This window comes from Tupaia chinensis, unplaced genomic scaffold (genome assembly GCF_000334495.1).
Source record: "Tupaia chinensis unplaced genomic scaffold, TupChi_1.0 Scaffold000422_1, whole genome shotgun sequence".
In the NCBI taxonomy this organism is placed as follows: Eukaryota; Metazoa; Chordata; class Mammalia; order Scandentia; family Tupaiidae; genus Tupaia; species Tupaia belangeri.
The window spans coordinates 2,718,083-2,736,383 of record NW_006159927.1 but is presented as its reverse complement, the minus strand read 5'-3'; the positions used below and the strand labels follow the sequence as shown (position 1 = coordinate 2,736,383).

Here is an 18,301-nt window from a genome sequence, read left to right as displayed (position 1 = left end):
TGGAGATTAAAGCAGTTGGATCTCACCTGTTCTACTCCAGGGTTCAAAGCCCCAGATCTGGTGGCTTGAAAATCATGTGTGCGTATGTGTCCGAAACTCCAAGAGGAGAATAGAGGAGAAGGGAATGCGGTGTGGTCATTCTCCTGGGGGGGGTTCTCACTCCCCTCCACGCCTCCTTCTCTCTTTCTCTCTCTAGTGAGCACACGTGTCTTACAGCAAAATAAGAAAAAAGGCCTGAACTAGATGACTCCTGTCACTTGGCCTGTACCACTACAATTTGCTTCCTGAAGCAAACAAATGACATATTTATAATTCCAAAACTAACAAATGAAAGGATGACCTTTTAAGGGAGATAGAAGGAGGCCTGAATATTGACATATTTTATGTCATGACTTTTCCGACAACCCAGTGTATTCCTTTACCAAAGAAATGTGCTATGAAAATACATATTTAATACTTTAATATGTATTAAATATGATTTGTTCTCTAAGTTTTTAAATCCCCTGTTCCTTTTCTTTCAGATAAAATTAAGTTTAAGAAGCCAGAGTGTACAATTTGACTAATAAACATGATTACTGTTAGTGGCAGTGTTGGATTAAACTGTTTAAAGAGAAGCCCAAGTCTTACCTATCAGTTTTTCTAAAGCTAATACAATTTCTAGTATAACTACCAAAACAGTTTAAATCATTTGAAATACTATGTTCAGCTCCTTGGCCAGATTGAAGAAATTAAACAGGTAAAGGAGGTACAAAAACCAAAAGTGAAAAAAAAAATCATTATTTTGACAAGATAATTAATTTTCACCTATTTCTTATTAATGAAAGCAAGGAATAAATTACTGCACCAGAAACATCAAACAGAAGACCATCTAAAGGCCAAACAACTAGATATCATCATCTACTTACATTCTCAGAGGATTAACAATCTCTGTCCTCAGCAGCTCTTGGGTCTCGCTATAATATTCTACATCATTCTTTTCTTTGGGTCTAAGTAACACAGTGTCCAGAACAGAACTAAAAGCAAATAAACTGCAAAATAAAAAGAGTATTTTTTTTCTCATACTGTAAACATATCGTTTTCTAAGAAATAGATTTTTAAAAGAAACAGAAAGGAAGGCCAAGAGGTGGTTAAAACATGGACAACTCCACAGTTTAAGTCCCAGACTCGACGGCTCGATCTAAGCGAGTGTGTGTGCATGCCCAAAATCCTAAGAGAAGAGTGGAAGACAAGGGATTGTGGTGTGATCATCCCCCCCCCCGGGGGCTGGTTTTCTCAGTTTCCTTCTGTCTCTGTCTCTGTCTCTCTCTGGTGAGCACACATATCCCATGGCAAACATCTAAAAAAAGGTAAGAAAAAAAAAAAAAAACCAGAACAAGAAAAAAGCAAAGCTAGAGAATAAATGACATAGAGACAGAGGTGCCCTGACAGTTTCTCCATGCTGCGACCCCACCACATCCAGGGTCACAGGTGTATTCACACCAGACATACCCAGGTTGACCTGGAATCCAAACACAAGGCCTTTTCCCATGGCTTCAGCATCATACAGCGGCAACCCACTGCCTGGACCACCACAGCTAGGTCACGACATTAATTTTTATATCAATTTTTTAAGTTATAGGAACATAAGACACCATTCAATAGTTTCTAAGGGCATACTACGAAAAGCAAATCTCCCTTTCTTTCCTGATCATCAATCCCTCAGTTTCTAAAAGGCAGCTGACAGTTTCTTTCACACACACACACACACACACACACCACACACACACACACACACACACACACACACTCACACACTCCCCCACCCATATACACATACATGTTCTTGCCCCTGTGGCACTATGCCTTCTGTATTCATTTTAAACTTACCAGAATAAAGTCGAGTCTAAGTAACAAGAATTGTAATGACCCTGGATTCCTTTCTTCTTTCCAATCATTATCTCTAAACCTTCTTTTTCCATTTTTGGTGGAGTATTTTCTTCTACTACTTCACTTAAGTAGCCTCCAAATGCTGCAAAGATAAATGATAATTATTTTAAACTATTACAACATGTAGTCCATATATATTTCTTCATTTTAAAACACATTTTGGCATTTTGATGCAAAATGTGTTTCTCAACTGTAAAGCTACTTCTTACACTGATACTGATTTCTTGGTAAGACATGCTTACTGACGTATTTAAACAATACACGGAGATTCCAGGAAGTCAGGGCCAAAAAGAAGGCCACATCTGAATTCCCACCTTCTGTACTGCTGGCAGTTAGCATCTGTGATCAATGGGAAATGAAAAATAAACCCCACATTTGTCACTTTTCAAGTCCCAAACACTCTTCCTGACTAACATTATTTTTAATGTCCCCTCTTGGTATAACTAGCTTCCTTATACACCGAGAAAGAATTTTTACTGACTGAAAAGTGTGACAAACCCTGGCGAGAAGAATATCTGTATTTAAGCACGGTCACTGCCAGGTGTTGCATAATGGTGTATCAGACCTAGGGTCATTCTGGATTGGTAAAAAAATGAAAGGCATCCTGATACCTAAGGAGTTGCAGCGTTCGATCTGATTGGAAACTGGCTGCAGTGATGCGAACCTAGAGTCAGGCCTGCAGCTCTTCAGTTTCACAAACAGCGCCTTCTTCAGGGCACATGTGAAATAGCGAGTGCCCCTGAAGGTTCCATCTGTACAGCCTGCACATTCGTCCTCCTGAAAAAGAAATGCTTCCATATGTATTATGCTAAGACAGTATAGAAAGAACTAAGGTTTCTAAGACTTGATTCTAGTCTGCTTTTTCTCAGAATTCCCTCTTCACACCTGTACGGAGAAGTTCATTTAAAAAAAAAAAAAAAAGGTCGTCAAGTAATCAGTGCTTCAGGACATAGCTAATGAGATCAGAGATTCATTCTTCAATCCAGCACAAAGTCCTCAATGCATTTATTTCCACATTATGTGCTCCAAACTTTCCCTGGTCAACTGATTTTTCTGGACCATTTCCATAAGTACTAAAACAGAGGGAAGGAAGCCAGTCAGGTGGCATAGTGGTTTAGGCAGCTGGTTCCCACATGGCGGACAGTACAGTTCAAGTCTCAGACCTGGCAGCTGAGAATCATGCCAGGTATGTGCGTGTGCAAATCCAGAATCTCGAATCTCAAAAGAAGACTGGAGGAGGGGAAATGGCAGAGTGGCCATCTCCCCTAGGGGTGCTTTCTTACTCCTTCCACCCACCACCCACCTTCTCACTCTAGCAAGCACACACATCCTAAGTAAAAACTAAAAAAAAAAAAAAAAAAAAGCCAGACACGTGTGTTCATGCCCATAATCCCAAGAGAAAAAATTTGCATCAGTCACCCCCCCCTTCTCTCTCTCTCTCTCTCTCTCTTTCTCCCTCTCTGTCTCCAGTGAGCACACACACCCTATAGCAAATTTTTATAAATAAATAAATAAAATAGGGGGAGCATTTGAGTAGCTCTCCCCTCCCCCCACCAAACAGTATTCTCCACCATGAAAACAAACAAGTAAAGTGACCAAGATACATATTGATATAAAAACTAAATATACTCAAATTTTCTTCTCCTGGTTGTGAAATGTCAAACAACATAACTTCCTAATCTCCAAAGGTAATATATCTGTCCCTCTACCAAAGATTTCAAAAGGTCTCTAAAATGTTCATTCGTTTTTAAAGTCAATGAAACAACTATTAGAATTGATTAGGGGAAGGACACTGAGGAAGAAAAAAGAAAAGGCGATAACAGATTTGGCTTTCATTATTGCATTTTGTTTAATATAAGGAGCCTAAATACATTAGCTTCAGGCCAGCCCCATTAGCACAGTGGTTAAGTCCTGTGCAGAGGGAAGGTATCCCACATGGTCAACCATGGTTCAAATCCCAGCCCCAAAAGCTTGAAAAACATGTCACACACAAGCCCAGGATCCTGATGGGATGGAGAAATGGAGGAAAAAGAACTGCAGTGTGATCAGGCCCCATTAGGGCATTAGGGCATTAGAGGGTGCCTGCTTTCTCTCTCCCTCTCTCTCTCTCTCGCTCTCTAGCCATGTGCAAGTACCCTCTGGCAATAAAATAAATAAAATTAGCCTAAAAACCAATTTCACGCCTTGAACATAGATCCACTAACATTAGGAATGAGAGGGTTAAAAGCTTAATGGGCGGCAAAGGGAAGTTAGGTGACATGGTAATAAACTTTTTCTCTAGTGATGGCTTTTTTGACAAAATAAGAGTTTGAAAAAAAAAAGATATAATGGGAAAAATCAATACAAAATCTCATACAGTAACGAATCGCAACTTTCAGATGAAATTACATTACCAGTTCCAGTCCGGCTAGTACTTCATTGAGTCCTGGTGGCTGACCAATCCAACGGATTACCCCATAGAAAGGAGGATTCTCTTTAACTTCAGCCAGCGAGCCCACCTCTAGCCCATGCGAGTTACCAGAAGACATGGCCAAGGGCGGGCTCTCCTGGACAGGAGCATTGTTCAGCTCGCCCATCACAGACTGAACTGACAGGGAAAGTGGACTGTGGCCAATACTCCCATTGCTGTTGGGCATCTTGGTCAGACTGAACGGTAAAGAGTGAAATCTGTTCTCGGTGGGTAATGAGTTCATGGAAGGAGGCTGCGGTGGTGATGAAGAATGTCCAAAGTCTGGAGACAGCTCAGTAAGTGATTTCGCAGGGTCTTCTACAATTATGAAAAAGTGTTCTTGGTTAGAGAAGTTACTCAGGAATATTATATAACATTACATCTCAAAAATGAACGTACAGATATAGTCCAACTGCCTACTTGACCTCTCTGCTGGGATTCTGGCCTGAAAACTTAGTATCTCTGAAAATAGCATTCTTGCTTCTCTGTACCTCCAAATTTTTCTGCCTCGTAAATGGCACCCAATTGTTCAAAGAAAATTAATCTATTGTTGATTGGGATCATGTAAGTTATACTTTGTCCATAATACAACTATATTGGAAATTGGTACGAAATAAAAAGAAATAAAGAACTATGTCTACATAAATAATGGGTCAAAGGAGAAATAATAATGTAAGTTTAGAAAGTAAAGAGAGAAAAAGAGAGGAGACAGAAAGAGAAAGAAAATAGAAAAAGAAAGAAAGAATAATACTTGTGTGAATTATTTAAAAAATGCATAGGAGCTGGCATGGTGGCCGGCATGGCGTGGTGGTTAAGGGCGCTGGACTCCCACATGGTCAACCTCAGTTTGAGTCCTGGACCTGGTGGCTTGCATTCTCACACACTCTCTCTCTCTCTCTCTGTCCCTCTCTGGTCAAATTAAAATTAAATGAATAAAAAAATGAATTTAAATTTAAAAATAATTCATTAAAAAATTATAGACTAATAGTTGATTTCAGAATAAAGAAAAAGGTAGGTATATATTAACTCAACATAGAACTTATGAAGTGAGAATAACAGAATAACTTACTATTAAATAAATAGTAAGCAAAAATAAAAAGGACAGAAATTAATGAAAGAGCAAACAAACATATGATAAAGAGACTCAACACCAGAATAAACACAAAACCAAAAATTAATTTAAGAGAAAGCAAATATACATTAAATAAAACTACCACCAAAGTTTTCTTGAAATGACTAATACAACTGACGAGGCAGGCACTGGGGACAGAATGAACCTCTTAATAGTGTTCAGACAGGGACCAGCAGATGGAGTAAGAGTTACGTCACTGCACTCCCACATAGTTGACCACAGTTCAAGTCCTGGACCCAACGGCTTGAAACTCACACCAGGCATGTGTGCATGCGTGCCCAAAATCCCAGGAGGAGAATGGAGGAGAATGGACTGTGATATGGCCATCCCCCCCAGGGCACGATTTCTAGTTTTCTGTCTCTCTCTGGTTTTCCAACAAGCATATGCATCCTATAGCAAAAATCTCTCTTAAAAAAAAGTGTTCAAGTAACCAGTTACCCATATGTTTTTTAAAAAATTAAACTGGGGGTCCAGCAGGTGGTGTGGTAGTTAAGGGTGCTGGACTCCTACAAAGCCAACTGTGGTTCAAGTCCTAGACCTGGTGACTTGCTTTCTCACTTTCCCTCTCTCTCACTCTATCCCTCTCTGGTCAAATTGAAAAATAAATTAATTAAATTAAATAATTCTTAAAAAAAAATTAAACTGTAATCCTACTTATACTCTATACAATAATTTCAGTCCCAACAAGTTTAAAAATTATAAACTTTTAAAAGACCATATTGAAGGGACCAGCAGGTGGTGTGGTGGTTAGGGCGCTAGACACTCCTACATGGCCAACCATGATGGTTCAAGTCCTGGACCTGGTGGCTTGCTTTCTCGCTCTCTCTCTATCTCTCTCTCCCTCCCTCTCTCCCTCTCTCTCTCTGATTAAATTAAAATAAATGAATGAATAAATAAAATTAAATAAATAATTCTTTTTTAAAAAAAAGAAGACACAATTGAAAAATATTCTTTAGGACTTCAGGATAGAGAGAAAATTCTTAAGCATATTGATAACTCATAAAGGAAAAAAGGCTGACAAATGATTACATTAAAATTAAGAACTTTTCTTTCATTACAAGGCATCACAGAGTGAAAACTTGAGTGATTAGCAAGGAGGAAACATTTGTAATTATACATATAGCTGACAAACAATTAGAACACAAGACAGGTTTATAAATCATTAAGAAAACAACATAAAGAAAACTTGGGGGAAAAAAAGATGACATGAGAAGGAAATTCATAGAAGAAATTCAAATCACCAACAAAATAATAAGATTCTTGCCCTCGCAAGCAGATAGATAAATGAAAGCCAAAACCGAGATGAGATATTTCAGTAGCTGGAAATCTTAGAATACCAACTGTTGATAAGGGTGAGGAGCATTTGATGTCCGCACACTCTGAGATGACAGTGTGCTGTACAGACCGCATCTCTTTGCCCCCCTACATTTATACACTGAAACCTAATTTTCAAAGTGAGGGTTATTTGGAGATGAGGCCTCTGGAAAGTGATTAGATTATGAAGGCAGAACCTTCATGAATCAGAGTCATGCTCTCACAAAAGGACCCCCAGAGAACACCCTTGTTCCTTCTACCATGTAAGGACACAGCAAAAAAGGGCCATCATCTACAGGCTCAGCCGGTGGAATGGAGGGTAAGACAGCTGGACCCCAAATGGCCAGCTGCACGGTTTAAGTCCTGGACCTGGTGTCTTGAAAAACATACCAGGTGCACGTGTGTGTGTACCCAAAACACCGAAAGGAGACGTGAAGGAGACGGGATTGTGATGTGACTACCCCCAATGGGGGTGCTTCCTCACTTTCCTTCCCTATTTTTCTGTCTCTCATGAGCAAGTGCACATGTTCTCTAACAACTAAAAAAAAAAAAAAAAAAAAAAAAAAAAAGATGGCCGTCTGTGAATCAGCAAGCAGGCCTTGTCCTGCATTGAATCTGCAGGTACCTTGATCTTGGACTTCACAGGCTCCAAAGCTGTTACGTTTGTTGTTTATAAGCCACTCAGTCTATGGGCCTATGTTAGCAGTCCAAACAGATGAAGTAGGTAAATTGGTATAACTACTTTGAGAAACCCTGTGACCCAGTAATACCACCCTAATTATATACCTAGACATGTGCATGAATGTTAATAACAGAGTTGCTAATAACAGCATGAAAATAAAATCAATTCAAAATGTCCGTGAATGGTCAAATGGATGATTAAATTGTGGTATATTCATACCAGGGATACCCAGACAGCAATGAAAATGAATAAATTACAATCACGTAGTGTAACTTAGATACATTTTAATATAATGTTGATGTTGAGGGGGGAAATTATGTAACAATACATATAATCTGATTCTTTGTATACAGAGTTCAAAAGCATGAAGGTGGCCAGGTAGTGGCACAATGGTAACGCAAATGGATGCACACAGGAAAGTCATGGTTTCAAGTCCTGGGACCTCTCTAACCATGTTAAGTGCACATGGCATGCCCATGATCCAGGTCAGCTAAGACTAGAGTTGGATCATAGTGTGAAAACCCTGTTAGGAGGGCCTCTCTGTCTTTGTCACTTTCTCATGGAAGAAATAAATATTTTTTTAAAAAACATAAAAAGCAGTAGGTTGTTTAGATATATGAACCTATATGATAAAATATAATGAAACCAAGGGAATTCTGAAACATTAAACTGAAGATAATGGTTGCTGAGAAGAGAGTTAAAGAATGGGTCTAGGAAGAGGCACCGTGGAATTTCAATGGCAATATTGGTCTTTTTCTTAAAATAAGTAGTGACTACACGGGCATTCAAGATACCCTAACTAGGGACCGGCAGTTAGTGTAATGGCTATGCCACTGGACTCGCATGTAGTTGATCGCAGTTCGAGTCCCAGACCTGGTGGCTTAAACTCATACTGGGCATGTGTGCATGTGTGCACAATCCCAAGAGGAGAATTGAGGAGAAGGGATTGCAGCATGGCCATCCCCCCGGGGGGGGTGATTTCTCACTTTCTGTCTCTCTGTCTCTCTATCTTTCTGGCGAGCACATGCGCCCTGTAGCAAAAACCTCTCCAAAAAATTAAGATACCCTAACCAGGGTAGGGATAAAGGCATGGAGAAGACAAAAATCAAAGATCGTTCAGTCAGGTCATTTCCCATCCGACTATCTCACCCATGTTATGTAAGAGCAGATTGTTACTGCTGCATTGTATTTCGGCCTATAACTGAATCCATATGATAAAAGGCATTACACAGTTCTACAGTTCTCTTAGATTCTTATTTTCATTCAGTTTGCACACAAGTAGTAAATCCTCTGTATGCCAAGCCCAATCCTGACACTAGAAACACAGTCTGACAACGGAGACAAGCAAGTAAACAATATAGTCTGATGACACTAACCTATCCTCGGAGAAGTGGAAAAGGAAAGGAAAGGCTTTTTGGATAAACTAATAAGCTGAGAGTTAAGAGATGAATGGAAGTAAACCAGATCATGAAGTAGGAGGAACAAAAGAAAAAGATTTCCAGGCAGCAAGAGTCACATGCACAGAAAAAGAAAAGTCATGGACACCCCAAGGATGGCCTCAATCCAGGACGCTAGAGCAGGGGGTGCAGAGGCAATGACAGGTGAGTAAGAGCCATACCACAAAGAGGCCCACATGCCAAGTAAGGAATCTGGATTTTTATCATCAAGGGCTAGAAAACTTTAATAGGTATGAATCAAAAGAGAAACATGAACAGCTACATCTTCAGAAAAAAATGACTTAGAATATGAAGAGAAACACAGCATAGTGATTACAAGTGTAAGTGCTGATGACAAAGAGACGTGGGTTGAAATACTGCCTCCGCTATTACAGTGGTATGACTTTGGGCAAGCCATTTAGCCACTGTAATAAAAACATTTATAGAATTACCTACACCTCAGAAAGCTACTAAGAGTATAAAATAAAATAATGTGTATAAAAAGCTTAGCATTATGTATGGCATGCAGTAATGGCTCAGGAAATGTCAACTGCAGCAATCAATGATGATGATGATGGTGATGGTGATACGATGATGGTATTACCATTCAGAATACATTGAAAAGGAACAAGACCGAGGCAGGAAAACCAGGAAGAAGGTCACATATTAATCCAGATGGGAAAAAAAAAAGGCTATGAACAAACGCAATAGATGCAGAAATAAAAAAGCAGGGAAAGATCTAGTGACATCCAGAAAGAAGCCATCCAGAGTACCTGGTGACAAGTGGATGTAAATATTGAGAAGGAAGCCCCATCTCCCCTCTTAGGTGGCTGGACTCCTAGCTCCATTTCCTTGCTCCACGCCCCCCCACACACACACCCTCCAACCTGGCCTCCGACAAATGTCTTCCACAAAAACAAAGTTCCATAAGGTCATCAATGACTTCCAGGCCACTAAATCCTGTGACTGTGTGTGTTCATCTCATCTGCCCTCTCAAGAGCATTCAATATTGCTATCCACTTGCCTCTTGGCAAACTACTGTCTCTTGGTTTTCCCCACATCCCTCTGGTCACTTCTTTTTTGTCTCCTTTGACAACTTATCTTCCTCCCACCCCAGCCATTAAGTTCTTCAAGGTTCAGACTTAATGAATACCCTCCATCCCCACTCTCTCCTTAAGTAGTACAAATGACTCTCAAACAGGGTTTGAACTATATGCAAGTGCACCTAAAAGTGGATTTTTTTCAATAATGTAAAATACAGTATAGTAATATATAGCAATGTATTTTCTTTTCCTTGTAATTTTCTTAATATTTTCTTTTCCCTAGTGAGAATACAGAATAAAATATATATACAAAATATGTGTTAGTCAACTATTTATGTTATAAGTAAGGCTGATAGTCAACAGTAGGATATTAATTAAGTTTTAGGGGAGTCAGAAGGTATACATGGACCCAGCCATGGTACCACATGCTCAATGACACTGCTACTCTGTAGTCTGAGGCCATGTGGGGGCCCTGGTTTGAGTCCCAGCCCACCATAAGAGCTGGGTATGGTGGTGCACCTGTAGTTTCAACCATTCATGAGGCTGAGGAAAGAGGGTATTGATACAGCAAGACCATGTCTACAAAAATAATAGTTAAGTGGAATTTTTGACAGTGTGAGGATCAGTGTCTCTAACCCCTGAATTGTTCAAGAGTCAATGCACTATTCGTAGGACTTCAATCACCACATACATAAAGCCAACCTGCAAATGTATTTCTCCAGTTCTTATCGCTCTTTTAAGCCCCAGACTTGTATATCCAACTGCCTATTTGACAAATTATCTCTTAGAGGAACTTTAAAAAGAAATATTTCAAGCCAACATATTCAAAAATCAAATTCATCACCTTTCTCTACCACCATCTAGAATTGTAAGCCAGAAAGCCAGGAGATCTCTTTCTTCTCAACTCTCACTTTCTGTAAGCCCTGTCAATTCACTTCCTCACCGCCCCTTACATTCATCCACTTCTCTTCATCTCTTCCCCAAGTCTAATCCTAGCTACTGCAATTGATGACCAGGCCCTGCAACAGCCTACAATGAGGTCCGCACTAACCCAGTCGCTGCTTCAACCCACTATAGCAAGGACGATCTTTCTAGAAGGCAAGCTTGATCATGCCACCCTTTGCTGAAAATCCTTCAGTGGCTCCCCATTTCCTCTGACTAAGAGGCACACCAAGCATCACATGGCCTGACCCTGTTTACTTTTTCATTCTCTCTCATAAAATGTTATGCCTCTCTCCTTGTTCTAGTCCTTGACAAACACCGCCTCCATTACTGTACAAGGCCTTTACGTGTGCTAGTCCACATGCCTAAAAGACTCTGCTTTCTTTTACTTTGTCATCTATCACTCCACTGGTAAACCTAAGCAATAAGTTACCTCGGCAGAGAAACAACTCTGAGCTCCTAAGTAAAAGTCCTTTTTAGCATACACTCGCAGCATCACGTCCCTTCATCACACTCACCACCCTGCAATTCTACATCTGTTCCTGGTATCTGATTAATTTCTATCTTACCAACCTGACTGTGAACTCAAAAAGGGCAAGCATCATGTCTATTTTTTCTCACCATGGTAACCTCGGTGCCTAGTAGGATGCCTGGCGCTAGTAAGCACTCAATAAATACTTGTTGAACAGAAGAAAATAATGTCCCAGAATGAAGGCAAGACAGAGTCTGAAAAAAGGAGTACTTTAAAGAGGTCAACAAGTGAAATGGTTGTCTCACAAGCACCTTAAGGCACTGGAAAGGTTAACTCAATGTCTTCCTGGCACTGGGTTGATTCAGTGTTACACTGAAGCCTTAGTGGGGAGGTTCATTAAAATTCCCAGATGCTTCAAACATTCTTTCTCCTCTTCCTCCCTTTTCCTTTCCTGAGCTAGGTGGTCCCTCCCTCCCCCATGACCTCACCACAGATGGCTGACTTTTGTTTTTCTAAGTTTCTACCTACAGATATAGAGATGGAAACTCATCTCTTGTGGACATTAAAACAAACCTCCAAATATATGGCAGGTCATGTGGTCAGATATGACAACAAGAGATATGATAAACTAGTCCAGTGACTGTGAAAGATTAAGAGGCATCCTGTCTAAGGACCACTCTAATTATCTAAAATCATAGACCCCCTTTCTTTACATCCCAATTAAAGCTTCTTGCCCCCACCCTTCCAGGCTGATGCAACTCTGCATCCAGTCCCTTTCCTCCCTTTGAAAAGTGAATATATTGTTTTCTATCCTTTTCTCTCTAAGTTTGTGAATTCTTCCACAGTCCTCAACCAGGGAAGCCTTAACATATTATAGAGATCGCTCTAACAAAAAGGGCCCACAAAGAAAAGTTTTTAAATGATTTAATTGATCTTAGAGGGATACCATAAATGGACTAGTTAAAAGAACAAGCTGCTAATACATTTTTAAATGTCTTATTAATTTTAAGAGCAGTGCAGTTCAAACTGTGCATAATATTTCAATACAGCAATATTAATAAAGAATGGTCTATTCATTCATTTTTCAAAACTACAATTATTAAGAAAGATCCATTTTTTCTCTGAGTTAAAAGGAAAGGGTCATTATAAGCAATACTAAAATTGTAGATTACCTTCATCAATGTACCATGTATTTTTTGACTTGGATTGTTGTGAGTCAACAGAAGACCCATTTAAGTTATAAAATAATTCAGATCTGTTTCTATTTCCAGGGTCTGAGGTAGAACCTAAGAAATAAAATGATAATAATTTTAAAAATTCCTTTAAAAAAATGAAGTCAATATGGTATGAAAGATCTTTTTAAAAAGAGAAATAATCACTCATAGTGTCAACTGTTCACACAACCAACAAATGTATACAAACATAATATATCTTATTATTGTCTTCAGCTTTTAAAAATTTGGTAACCATTTTGGCAATGTTAAAAAGATTCTTCAGCCCAAGAGCCAACAGAGGCAAGAATAGAAATAAGTTAAAACCAGCTCTTTTTCTTGTTTTTAAACAAATTTCTTTAACAAATCATTCCATGGGACCAGCAGACGGTGTAGTGGTTAAAATGCTGGACCCCTACATGGTCAACCGTGGTTCGAGTCCCGGACCCAACAGCTTGAAACTCACGCTGGGTACATGTACATGCATGGCCAGTATCCCGAGAGGAGAATGGAGAAGAAGGGACTGTGGCATGGCCATCCACCTTGGGGGGTGATTTCTCACTTTCTATCTCTCTGTCTCTTTGGTAAGTAAACGCATACTATAGCAAAAAATCTCTCAAAAAGAAAGAAAGAAATCATTCCATGAACTATAACTTATTTCCAAATGTCAAAACGATTATTCTTCAGTTTCATCTGTTGAACACACTGGTTCACAAATTTAATCTATTATTTTCAAACAATTATTTTCAGAAGAAGGTATTGTTCAAATGTTGTACATAATCAACGCATACTCTAAGTTTGAAAAGATGTAAGGTTTAAACATTTTGGAATTATTGGTTATCCAATTCCTTGCATAATTCCCTCATATCTTTGAAAAAGTGATTTCTTGCTACTGGATTTACTAGACATACGAAAAAGCGTGGCTATGTCACAAACATTTCAAGACACTACCCTGCCTCAAAATTAGCTATGAGGACAGTCACGGTAGAAAGCAAGCAGTGAAGGCTCTAGAACTTAAATAAAATCGTTTTGTTGTTTGTTTTCCGATTTAAAGCTGGTAGCTCTATACTTCATACTATAAACTAAAATCTACTACAATACTACTACAATACTGTCTTAAGAACCTGTCTGAAGAACATCTTTAGGCTACATATATTTAAGAGTAGCAAGTATGAGCTATTCCTATGTAGATCTATGTTAGCATAAAAACTACTATTCCCTACATACCCCGCAATTAATTCTAAGTTACCCAGGGCCCAATGTGACATAAAATATTTCTTAAAGTACAATTTCCTTTTAAACAAGCTGAAATTGAATTGTCCACTAGAAAACTCAGGTGAAAATATTCTTCTAACCCACATCTGAGTTCACTCTTCCAGCTTCTTAAATGAGTTGTTTGGCTTGTGTAACTACCACCCTACAAATATATGAAGTATGTGGAAACTAACAAAAAAAGAGCTGGGAACTCTTTTTTTGTAAAGAAGCTTCTGGAAAAGATAACAATTTTTGCTTAGCAGTTTGAAATTCAATTTGTATCACGTCTAATTAGCAAAATCCACCTAACTAATCTCTAATATACTTTATCCTACATAACATAACAGCATCCATAATTATTCTATTATAATTGCAACTCTCGAGTTTATATATAAATGTCACAAGTAGAGAGGTCCAAAAAACAGCTAATTATAGAACAGCAAAAGACATGAGGGAAGGGCTCAGGGAAAAAGATCCTCAGAGAAACTTGTATCAGATAAAAAAGGTTGGGAACTCTTGGCTAAAACAACAGCATCTACATAAAATTTTTAGACTAACTAAAAATGTTTGAAAGAAGAAAGTCTGCATAAATGTTAAGGAATCACAGCCTGTAACCGTTTTTACCATTTCTGCAAATCAGATATCATGTAAATGACTAAGGATTGTAATTCTGTTAGCCCATACCTGTAGCCTTTGGTTTATTATGACTTGATGAACCTTTGTCCCCAACACCTCTTGACATAAAGGCGAGTTTGGGAGGTCTCCTTTCCTGTGTCACGCTATCTGAAACAGTAAACATGTTTTTTAAAGATAAAAGCAAGTTCTTACAGAAAAGAAATAATTATGCAAATGATGACAAAAACAAACAAAAAGAACACCCCTCTCTCCACCAAAAAAAGCTGACTTTTTATAGTTACATAAATTCTTTTTAAAGATCAAAAGTACTGAAAGAGATAACACCATGGGGGTGGGGGGAACAATAGTGGGGTACTTCAGCATTCTATTAGGTTGGTGCAAAAGTAACTGTTGTGGTATTTCACTGCTGAAATTTGCAGCCAGACACTGGATACAGTTTTTAAAAATGTGATGGTACACATCATTTTATTGCACATTTCTCCCCCTCCCCTTTTTTTTGGCAAATGACTTATTACTTACTGTTTATTCTATATTTATTTTAGACTATGGAAATGATGTTAGACTTTTAAAAAGCAACTTCAAGTGATTTTCTTATCAGAGCCCAAAATGGGGCGTAAAGCAATGGAGACATCTCCCAATATCAACAACACATTGGCTCAGAACTGCAAACAAACGTTCAGTGCAATGGTGGTTCAAGAAGTTTGAGGGAAGAGACGAGAGCCTTGAAGATGAGAAGCAGAATGGTCAGCCAACAAAAATTGACCACAGTTGGGATCAGTCCTCAAAGCTGATCCTCCTCAACTATATGAGCAGTTGCTGAAGAACTCAATCTTAACCATTCTACAGTCATTCAGCATTTGGAACAAATTAAAAAGGTGAAAAAGCTCAATAAGTGAGTGCCTCATGAGCTAACCAAAAATCAAAAAAAAAAAAGCCATCATTTTGAAGCGTCATCTGTTATTCTACACAACAAGCCATTTCTCAATCTGACTGCGATGTGCCACAAAAAGTGGATTTTATACAACTGGCAATAACCATCTCAGTGGTAGGACTGAAAGAGGCTTAAAAGCACTTCTCAAAGCCAAATTTGCATGAAAATAATCTACTATAGCTTTCTGAATTCTGGTGAAGCCATTCCATCTGAGAAGCATGCTCAGCAAATCAATGAGATGGACTGAAAATCACAACACCCGCAGCCAGCATTGGTCAACAGAAAGGGCCCGATTCACCTCCGTAATAACTCCTGACAGCATATTGTAAAACCAACACTTCAAAAGTTGAACAAATTGGGCTATAAAGTTTTGCCTCATCCGCCATATTTGCCTGACCTCTCAGCAACCAACTACCACTTCTTAAAGCATCTCAACAACTTTTTTGCAGGGAAAACACTTCCACAAATAGCAGGATGCAGAAGATGCTTTCCAAGAGTTTGTAGAATCCTGAAGTACGGATTTTTATACCACAGGAATAAACAAACTTATTTCTCATTGGAAAAAATGCGTTGATTATAATGGTTTCTACTTTGATTAATAAAGATGTATTTGAGCCTAGGCATAATAATTTAAAATTCTAGGTCCAAAACTGCAATTGCTTTTGTATCAACCTACAAGAAAATATACACCCATGATACAATTCAGCCAAACACTCTAACCCCTTGAAAATTTAATTATTTGTAGTCAATTTTATTTGTTGTTTTAAAATACTACAAAGAAAATTTTTCCCATAATTTTTGCAGTATTTGCCAAGCCAGTATGTCCAGAACATATTATAAAATATTCCACACTCAAATATTTCTAGAAGATCTGAGATAAAGATTTCTCTACAACATAAGAGGAGATCTCAAGGGAAAGGGAAACAATCTTAACTTTTAAACTTTTTAAAAATTGCTAGAGTATACGTGTACTAACCAGAAAGAAACAAACAGAGGGAGAAAGGAAACATCACCAACAGGGCATGGTCACATCACAATCCCTTCTCTTGCACTGTTTTTAATTTAAGAATTATTTATTTTATTTATTCATTTACTTGTTTATTTTAATTTTCTATAGGGCACATGAACCCATCAGAGAGAGAAAGTGAAGGGATGAGGGGAGCGAGAAAGCAAACTGTCAGATCTGGGACACAAACCTCAGTCTGCCATGTGGGACTCCAGTGCCTTAACCACCATGCTACTTGCTGGTCCCTCTCCTCCATTTCTCTTTCTGTTAAGTGTTGTGGGCACACACACACATTCACCCAGTGTGTTTTTCAAGTGACTAGGGCTGGGATTTGACTCATGGTAGGCCATGGGGATCCAGCTCTCATAACTACTAGGTCATGGCCTGACCCCACAAACCCTCACCTTTAATATACTAATGTGTATTGTGAATCTCTCAAAGAGGGATATAGTAAACTTATTTAATAAGAGTTTTTTGTGGAGGCTGGATAGTGGCACATAGGGAGGTTTCAGGTTCACGTCTGAAGATGTCCCTCTATGTGCTCAGCACGTAGTGCCCAGGATCCTGGGCTGGCTGAAGCCGGGGGTGGACTGCAGGGTCAAGACCCTGCTGGGTCCCTTCTCTTGCTCTCACACATGCATTCTCTCTCTCTCTCTCTCTCTCTCTCTCTTTATTTTTTTTCCTCTTTCTCTTGCACTCACTCTCTGTCTCTTTCATTCATGGAAGAAATAAACTTAAAAAAACAGTAATATCTTTTGTGTCACTCTACTTAGCATCTCATATTGATACATTTCATAAAACAGTTTCAAAAAAGTCTGGTTAGGAACACATACCATGATTTTGAATATACTGGTTAAGAATATATATCAGAATATATATAAATATTTAAATATATATACATATATGTGTGTGTGTATATATATATATATATATATATGCTAAAAATTACAAAGATTTCAAAACAAAATATACCTATAAACAGGGAAGACAGAGAATTAAACACAAATTTAAAATGTAGAAAGCCAAAGACATACATTTTTGAAGAAAACATTCATAACTTCTTTTTGAAATAAAGGTGTAAGAAATTTGACAAACTTGTTGATACAAAGACCACTCTAAACCTTCAAGCCTAGTAATGTTACTAAGACACTCATAAATACTGATCAAGCAAAGGAAGAGAAGTCAGTGTGGAAAGTTTTTCCTTGAAACATTCAACAGCACATTGGCAGAGTCCAACATGACACTTAGGAGTCCTACCTGATAAAGCTGTTTTGTATCAGCAAAACGACATCAGCCACAGTAGATTTTTGAGGACAGAAAGAAAAGAGATAGGAAAATGTTTATAGTCTAAACACAAGAAAAAAACATTTAAAAATAAAATTATACTGAATTAATTATGTGAAAATGATGCTTGGTAACTTTTTTTCCATCATTGGAGGAAGAGAGAACTAATATTGAGGTGTATATTAAACATCCAGAATATGGTCAAACAAAGTGTTAGAATGTAATTTTAATTAAAAAATTAAGTTGATTAACCATGGTGCAAGTTAACAGGCATAATAAAAGAAAAGCTATTTACTGGGGACCAGGAGATGGAGTAATAGTTATGTCACTGGACTCCCACATAGTTGACTGCAGTTCAAGTCCCAGACCTGGCGGCTTAAAACTCACGCTGGGCACATGTGCATCCATGCCCAAAATCCCAAGAGAAGAATGGAATGGAAGAGAAGGGATTGTGGAATGGCCATACTCACGGGGGAGGGGTGGGAAGATTTCTCACTTTCTGTCTCTCCAGCAAGCACATGCGTCCTATAACAAAAATCTCTCTTAAAAAAAAAAAAAAAAAGAAGAAAAGCTATTTACTAAT

The 18,301-nt window shown here is 38.5% G+C and overlaps 1 protein-coding gene across 1 annotated transcript in view; it reads right to left on the bottom strand.

Moving 5' to 3' along the window:
* The window catches only part of CYLD (CYLD lysine 63 deubiquitinase), a 64,524-nt gene that overhangs the window by 16,540 nt on the left and 29,683 nt on the right, over positions 1-18,301 (bottom strand). Inside the window, 7 exon segments of the mRNA XM_006154791.3 lie at positions 906-1,028; positions 1,867-2,008; positions 2,538-2,703; positions 4,320-4,693; positions 12,569-12,682; positions 14,546-14,644; positions 17,692-17,700. Of these exon segments, the coding sequence (XP_006154853.1) occupies positions 906-1,028; positions 1,867-2,008; positions 2,538-2,703; positions 4,320-4,693; positions 12,569-12,682; positions 14,546-14,644; positions 17,692-17,700 (1,027 nt within the window).